This window comes from Apodemus sylvaticus, chromosome 22 (assembly GCF_947179515.1).
Source record: "Apodemus sylvaticus chromosome 22, mApoSyl1.1, whole genome shotgun sequence".
Classification (NCBI taxonomy): Eukaryota; Metazoa; Chordata; class Mammalia; order Rodentia; family Muridae; genus Apodemus; species Apodemus sylvaticus.
The window spans coordinates 55388624-55396861 of record NC_067493.1 but is presented as its reverse complement, the minus strand read 5'-3'; the positions used below and the strand labels follow the sequence as shown (position 1 = coordinate 55396861).

General features: G+C 53.9%; 1 protein-coding gene across 4 annotated transcripts; it reads left to right on the top strand.

The window, feature by feature from the left end:
- The first annotated feature begins 1652 nt into the window (after nucleotides 1-1652).
- Nucleotides 1653-6457, top strand: Ficd (FIC domain protein adenylyltransferase). 4 transcript variants are annotated; one of them, XM_052168431.1, is made up of 3 exons: nucleotides 1653-1838; nucleotides 2674-3031; nucleotides 3940-6457. In XM_052168431.1, exons 2-3 carry the CDS (start codon nucleotides 2731-2733, stop codon nucleotides 5013-5015), a joined length of 1377 nt encoding a protein of 458 aa, XP_052024391.1. In that variant the 5' UTR covers nucleotides 1653-1838; nucleotides 2674-2730; the 3' UTR covers nucleotides 5016-6457. The 4 variants fall into 4 exon arrangements, with proteins under 4 accessions (XP_052024391.1, XP_052024393.1, XP_052024390.1 ...); XM_052168433.1 differs by having other exon boundaries at nucleotides 1653-1908; nucleotides 3943-6457; XM_052168430.1 differs by having other exon boundaries at nucleotides 1653-1908.
- Nucleotides 6458-8238: the final 1781 nt, after the last annotated feature.

Below are 8238 nucleotides of genomic sequence, written 5' to 3'. Positions count from 1 at the left end.
CAGCTGACCACTGTTGGGGAATTGGACTTCAGACTGTAAGTCATCATAACAGATTCCCTTACTCTGTAGAGACTACCCGTAAGTTCTGTGACTCTAGAGAACCCTAACACACTAAACTATAACTTTATGTTTTAACATAGTTTCTCATGCTGTGGTGACCCATAACTATAAAATCATTTTCATTGCTACTTCCTAACTGTAAGCTTGCTACTGTGATGAATCGCGATGTAAATAGCTAATATGAGACCCCTATGGGGTCACGGCCCGAAGGTTGAGAATCACTGCACTAGAGTTATCTGGAGGGAAAGAAACTTCAATTGAGAAAAATCTCTCCATAAGATCCAACTGTAGGACATTTTCTTAATTAGTGATTGATGGGAGAAGGCCCCGCCCATTGTGGGTGTATCCATCCCTGGGCTGGTGGTCCTGGGTTCTATAAGAAAGCAGGCTGAAACCCGGATTTAGTGATGCATGCCTTTAATCCCAGCACTCAGGAGGCAGAGGCAGGAGGTTGGGGCTAGCCTGGGCTACACAGTGAGTTCCATACCAATTTGAGCTACAGTGTCAAAATAAAATTAAATAAAAAAATGTAAAAAGGCTCCACAAGGACATTGCCTGCAGGTGACAGATCCGCAAACTTAGACTGGCACCACCAAGTCATTCTGCAAGTGGCAGAGCTGGGATCCGAACCCAGGCCTGTGTGACTCTATGAAGAGTCCCAAATCCAGAACCTGAGGTCTAAGGCAGGGAGGGGCCAAGCTTGGTGACCTGAGTTCAATCCACAAGCCCATATGGTAGAAGGAGAAAGCCCACATTTGCAAACTGATCTCTGTGCACGTTCGGGCTCACAAAAAGCATAAAAACTTTTTTTTTTTTTAATTAAGAGTGATGGGCTATTGTTCGAAAACTGCAGAAGGGATTAGCTTGCTCCACGATCACAAGAGGCTGAGGGCAAAATCTGAATCTGTGGGCCTTCTGACTCCAGTGTGCCCAGTAACCTCTCAAAGCGGGCCCTGGAAGCTTCAGTTCAGTATTTGTGGGTTGAGATGGAGGCCTGCCCTCTGCACCAAGGAAAACTATCTGGTAAACAAAAAGCCAAAACGGTCATGGAGGGCACGTTGGCTCAAAAGGATCCGGGTGAATTCTAAGCCAACTTGGGCAACACAGTAAGTCCTGGCCAACCTGGGCTACAAGGTGAATCCCTAGCCAAGTGAGAAGCCATCTCAAAAACAAAAGTAAGTTAGAGGGGACAAGAAAGGGGAAAGAAAAGGGACAAACGGTGAAACCCGGATTAAGAAGTGGGAAACGTTTGGTGGTGTGGCTACGGCCATTGTACACCAGAGAAAGTGAGGCACACAGAGCCAAGGCCGAGGCCAAGGAAGGTAGCAGTTGCTGGGACAGGGAGACAGGACACAAGTGCTCACACTGGCCAGTGGACTCGACCCCGCCCCTTGCCACCTATTGGCTGCTGCCACACGAGACACACACAAGCGACAGCCAATGGGAGCGGCACACGGCGCGCCTTTCCCGGGGATGCCCGGGCGAACTCGAGAACCCGGAAGCGCGGTGGATGGACAAATGGAGACAGCCAATCCGCCACGGCAAGAGCGGCTGTACGCCCAATGGCGAGGCGAAGGGGCGGGACGAGGCAATAGGGGCGGTGCCTGCGACTGCGACTGCGAGGAACGGCCGCGCGGGCTTGGATGATGCGGCGGGCACAAGCCCTGGGCCGGTTCGCAGAGGGCCCTTGGGGCAGCCTCAGTTTCCCCCTTCGGGCGTAAGCCCAGCATGCTGGGCTCGAGCAGCTGCACGGGCCGCGCGAAGTGATGACGCGGCGGGTAAGGCCCTGGAGCTCCGGCGCTGCCTGTCAGAACCGCGTCATTCCTCAGCTGTAAACCCGAGCTACAGGTAGCTTGCTCTTCGCTGGGGGCTGACAGCATGCAAGGCTAGCCGCCAGCGCAGTGCCCCGCACACCATAGTTGCCCAATAAATGCTTATTGTTGGCAGGATGGGATTTGCATACCTGACCCCTCGCTTCCCCCTGCCAGCCCCAAGCTCGTGTTCGCCCTCGCGGAGGTAGGGCATCACCCACTGTTGTTGCCCGGGCCCTGGGCTCCCTGACTATGATGGACAAGCCAGGAAAGGGAGGCCGGAAGGGACACAACACTGTAGGCACCGAGGCAGTGTTCGTGCGGTAACATCAGGACACCAGACATGTGTTCTTATCAGAGAGTGTGGTGTGTGTCCACGGACGTGTGCAGGAGTGATGGCCCAAACACTAGGTGTCCCGTGTTTGGTGACTAGGTGACGCTTGCATTAGACACAAGTCTCTGACTTCACTTTTCTGAGCGCTTACTGCATCCCCTCTGGAGAGCACAGAGTGGGAACATCACCTCCTGGGGTTGTAGGCTGAGATTATGGAAGTTACTATATGTAGTAAATGCTCTGTAAATGCATTCATTACATTTCAGTCACGTTACCCAGGAGGACCTAGGGGTTAGTTAGGATGAGTCCTTCCAGGCTGGCCTTCCACCATGAGACTCCTCATCTTCCCTCTTTCCCTGATTCCTAATGAATTCGGTGTGATGATTCTCCACGCCTGTCTCTCCTGACATCACGTTCACTGGGAACAGATCCACTCCCCTGCCTCATTCTACGCTTGGTTCCTCACAGGTTCTCCTTTTCCTCTGTGACTGGTCGTGCGCGCTCTGGGCCTAGCCCTCAGTCCAGATGATACTCATGCCGATGGCGTCAGTGGTGGCGGTGGCTGAACCCAAATGGGCCTCGGTCTGGGGCCGTTTCCTGTGGCTGACACTGCTGAGCATGGCTCTGGGGTCACTGCTGGCCCTGCTGCTGCCACTGGGAGCTGTGGAGGAGCAGTGTCTGGCTGTTCTCAGAGGCTTCCACCTGCTCAGGAGCAAACTGGACAGGGCACAGCACGTGGCCACCAAGTGCACCAGCCCATCCACGGAGCTCAGCGTCACCTCCAGGGACGCAGGGCTGCTGACGGCCAAGACTAAGGCGTCGCCAGGTGAGTGCACCTTGTACTTGTCCGTTAAGGTGGGTGTCTATAGAGCGCCTGCCAAGGCCTGTGTGCAAGCATGAGTGTCGCAGTCCGTAACTCTGGTTTGATGAGCGGCTGAGAACAGGTGTGCCAGCATTGGGAGGGAGGCACACGAAGGGTGGGCCCTGAGCTGCACCACAGCCCTAACCAGGAGAAGCGCCTGAGAGCAGTGCTCGACCAGAAACAGTGAGGATGGGACTGGAGAAGGCTTCAGGGACTCAGGGAAGCTGAGTGTGGGTGCTCACCCTCAAAGGAAACACGGCTGGGAAGAGGGCTCCGTCCAAAGTGAGGTCCTAGTGTGCCCCGTGTGCTGTGAGTGTTGCAGCAGCCTGCCTCTGCTGCTGGATGCCAGCAGCATACTGTCCCCAGTGGTGACGAGCAGATATTACCACAATGGAATTGCATCACTAGAAGCATGGGCATAGCTCTGTCTGGTATACACCAGGGCCCAGGTCCAGTCCCCACACTGCCAGCAAACAGAAATAGTCCAGGCAGGGGAAGGGCCAGGGATACCTGAGGGGAAGGAGTTGGCACCCCCAGGCCTGAAGGGGAGGGGCTCAAGAGTTTAGAGCCACCTGTCCACAGGCAAGGTGGGCCACCCAGAGCAGCCACACTGTAGGGACAGCACAGGGACCGCAAATGCCCAGACTGCCTACGCCTAGGCAGAAGACAGTTGGCAGGGGAGCCCAGCTGGTACCTCCCTATGTAGAGCGGCCCAGGACACAGGACAGCAACCAGCATTCCACCCGACAGAGCTGTGGGGAACGGCAGTACCTGACTCACACCTGTGAATCGGCATGGCTGTGGTGGTGTCCCCGGGAGGCCTGCACAGGGACAGCCCACCCTCCTCATCAGGCCTCTCTGGTTCTCTTTAGCAGGGAGGCTGGAAGCCAAGGCTGCGCTAAACCAAGCCCTGGAGATGAAGCGCCAGGGCAAGCGGGGGAAAGCCCACAAGCTGTTCCTGCACGCCCTCAAGATGGACCCTGGCTTTGTGGACGCTCTCAATGAGTTTGGCATCTTCTCGGAAGAAGACAAGGACATCATCCAGGCGGATTACTTGTACACCAGGGCACTGACCATCTCGCCCTTCCACGAGAAGGCTCTGGTCAACCGGGATCGGACGCTGCCCCTGGTGGAGGAGATCGACCAGCGGTACTTCAGTGTCATCGACAGCAAAGTGAAGAAGGTCATGTCCGTCCCTAAGGGGAGCGCGGCGCTGCGCAGGGTCATGGAGGAGACCTACTACCACCACATCTACCACACGGTGGCGATCGAGGGCAACACCCTCACCCTCTCGGAGATCAGGCACATCCTGGAGACCCGCTACGCCGTGCCTGGGAAGAGCCTGGAGGAGCAGAACGAGGTGATCGGCATGCACGCGGCCATGAAGTACATCAACGCCACCCTGGTCTCTCGCATCGGCTCCGTCGCCATCGACGACTTGCTGGAGATCCACCGGAGGGTACTGGGGTACGTGGACCCGGTGGAGGCGGGCAGGTTTCGGAGGACCCAGGTGCTGGTGGGACACCACATCCCGCCCCATCCCCGGGATGTGGAGAAGCAGATGCAGGAGTTCACGCAGTGGCTCAATTCGGAGGACGCCATGAACCTGCACCCGGTAGAGTTCGCGGCCTTAGCCCATTACAAACTGGTGTACATCCACCCCTTCATCGACGGCAACGGGAGGACCTCCCGCCTGCTCATGAACCTGATCTTGATGCAGGCGGGGTACCCACCCATCACCATCCGCAAGGAGCAGAGGTCCGAGTACTACCATGTGTTGGAAGTCGCCAACGAGGGCGACGTGCGGCCTTTCATCCGCTTCATAGCCAAGTGTACGGAAGTCACGCTGGACACGTTGCTCCTCGCCACCACCGAGTACTCTGTGGCACTGCCAGAAGCCCAGCCCAACCACTCTGGGTTCAAGGAGACACTTCCTGTGAGGCCCTGACTGACTGCCGGCCCTCCCTTGGCATCCAGAGAAGGCCTTTCTAGAAACAGTTCTCCCCAGTAGCAGAAGGAGACCCTTAAACGTTCTTTACCTCCAGATGTTTTTCAGTTGAGAAAGAAAACTAAATTATTAAGCCTGTCTAGGATAATTTATAGTTCAGCCAAGTTATTTATTTAATTTTTTTTTTTTAACTTTTTTGGTGAGCTAGCAGCAAGCAGTGCCTGTGGTGATCCTGGCACCCAGTAGGACAGCAGTTCTTTTCTAATGTCCTGGGCCTGGGTGTCTAGACAGAATTTGCACTAAGGGTGGAGGCAGGGATCTGTGAGGCGGGGCCCACAGGGATCACCTGAGAGACTGGCTGCAGCTTCTACTGGCAGCGCAGTCCTTTCACACAGGAAGCGAGCAAGCGTTGCCATCCCCAGCAGAGTCTGCAGATTTCCAAAGACCCTCTGAGCTATTAACTTGCTCACCTGAGTGCCAGGAGAAGGTACTTTCCTACCCGGACTGTTCGGTGGAGGAGGGCGGGCAGGTGGCGGGCTGCAGCGCTTTCTCTAATCTTTGTCCTTTGTGCTTTACTTGCATAGACTGAGGCTAAAAGTTCTCCGAGCTTGCCAGCCTACTCCATCACTTCACAAAGCAGGCCTGCCTACACACACACACACACACTCTCAGTCTTCTGAGGACCTGGAGGTGAGGCTTGGTGGTAGAAAGCTACCCAGCATGCACCACACAAGGCACCTTCCTTAACATTACAAAAGTATGTATCTGAGATACTGCATCAATCCCAAATAATCAGTTCTGATAAAGGATTTAAAACGAGCAAACGCCCATGACCACAACCCCACCTCTCGCCTTTTGTCCTGTTGTTTGGAACCCTCTTCCCCATCTGACCCATCACAGGGTCCAGCAGGGGTAGGTAGGATGCCCTGGAGTGGCCTTCTTCTTCTACTAACTTGTAAAGAGATGGTGTCATGTGTGGTAGACACATTTCCAAGTCGTCATCTTGGAAAAAATAAACTTTTTCCAATCATACTTACGGCTAAGTGCCAACTTGACTGCTGCTACTTTAGAGTCATGATGGTCACATCACTGGATGTTGTTCTGAGACAGCCCACGGTGTCCCAGCACACTGTACTTCGTCTTTGTTTAAATGGTAAACGCATACCAGCTGCCGACAGATGTATCCAGCATTTAGAAGATACCCTGGCAGTTTTCTGACAGAAAAAAAGGTGGAAAAAAAAAAACAGATGTGTGCGCGCAGTGGCTAATGTCAACACTGTCACCAAAATGCTGCATCCGAGTGCAGCCCAAGCTCCTGGCTCTTCTCTGCACACCAAATTCCATGGGGCACTCGTTTTGTCCTATAGCGAGAACCTGCACTTTAGCTACATGTGAAAAATATTATTTTAACAAGTTCCTGGTTCTAATAAAGTATTTTATTACATAAACATTGTGTTGTCTTATCCAGGACTTGCACCACCAAGCATCTTGTTCTGAAACCATATTCCAGAGCAGCTCAGAAACTGCCTTCCGGGCCTCACGGTCTGAGTTTTCTTTACATGCGCTTATTGTGTGTAGCATATGCACAGACATCAGGCCAGCTTGGAGGCGTTCGTTCTCCGTCTACCACACGGTCAGAGCTTTTCCTGGTTGGAAGGCTTCCGACAGACCCCGCCCCTGCTCCGTCACTGGGCCTGCCCTGAGTTAAATCTACTAAACTTTTACCCACGTTACATGATTCAGTGGGTCCTGCTGGCGTGTAGCAAGGCTGTGTGTGATGCCCGTGGGTAGCATGGTGGGCACTGGCCACCAGTAAGAGCCAGGCAGTTTCTGTAACACAAACAAGGAAGTCACATGAACCCAGTGAGACTGGCTCAGGGCCAGTCCTCCTGGGCACCCAGGCACCCCTCGGAGCTGTTCCTTAGGCCACCTCATAGACCAACTCCGGGAGGGGGGGCAGGAAGGCCACGCCACAGGGAGGTCCCTGCGATCCACAGCTGTTGTCTAATACAAAAAGGTCTGTGTGTGTTATGTAACAAAGATGGAGGCAAATCTGCATTTTTAAAATGGTAACATTTATAGGAAGGGTGTCCTAGCATGTCCCATGTCCCGGATGGGAGCTGAACTTGGGCTAGGTCTTAGAGCATTAAATGTCCTGCTGTGTGTGCTGCACATGAGACACTGCTGTAGGCAGCTGAGGAGTGCAATGCGCCAGTGCCTGGAAAGGAGCAGTGGGCGGACACCAAGGGGGGTGGGGCCAGGGCGGGGGGGGGGGGGGCGCGAGGCAGGAGCTGAATGTGGAGAGCTCCAGGACCCGCAGTCACAACTACACTTTAAAATGTTAAGGGGCCAGCGAGATGGCTAGCGGCTGGGAGCATTGGTTGCTCTTGCAGGGAACCTAGGCTCTGTTCCCAGCATCCAAATGGCAGCTCACAACCACCTGTACTCCAGTCCCACGGGTTCTCTCCTCTAAACTCCACGGGCACCCGGCACGCACGTGCTGCTCATACAGACACACAGGGAAAGCTCATGAATCATTTTTTAAAATGTTAAGCTAAAAATGCTAATTTGAAAAAAAAATACATTTAGGGCTGGGCAGATGTCTTACCAGGTGACAGCCTTACACCACCAGGCAGCCGGAGCCATCCTGGGACCCCACAGTGGAGGCCAACTTGTCAAAGTCTTCTGACGTCCCCAAGCATATCACAGCAGTGAGGCACAGATGAATTCTTTAAAACTGTGTCTACCGTAGTTCCCTGCAGCTGCAGGGATCCAGCAATGCGTTCTTCTGGACTCTACACATGGCGCGCGCGCACACACACACACACACGCACACGCACACACGCACACACAGACATGGACACATAAATAAAACTCTTTCTTCCAAGTTTTTAAATGTAGGCCAAGGGCTACAGTGCAGAGAACAGTCTAGCTTGCACAAGACCTGGGTTCCCTGACTACACCTAAACAAACATCAAGGAATGCACGACTGACTCACAGACACAGCACACAAGTCAGTCAGCGTCCAGCACACATGCAAGGCTCCCTCACATTTGTCTTCAAGACGCTTTTATACAGCGAGTCCTTTCCCCACTGCCCTCCCTTCCCTTGCCCCCTGCCCTTTAAGGGCAGAAACTGTTGCAAGGTGAGACTGCCGGAAACTCCAGTCTGTCACTGCGGAACCATGTAATCAGTGACACAGGCTGACTTGCACAAGCTGTTA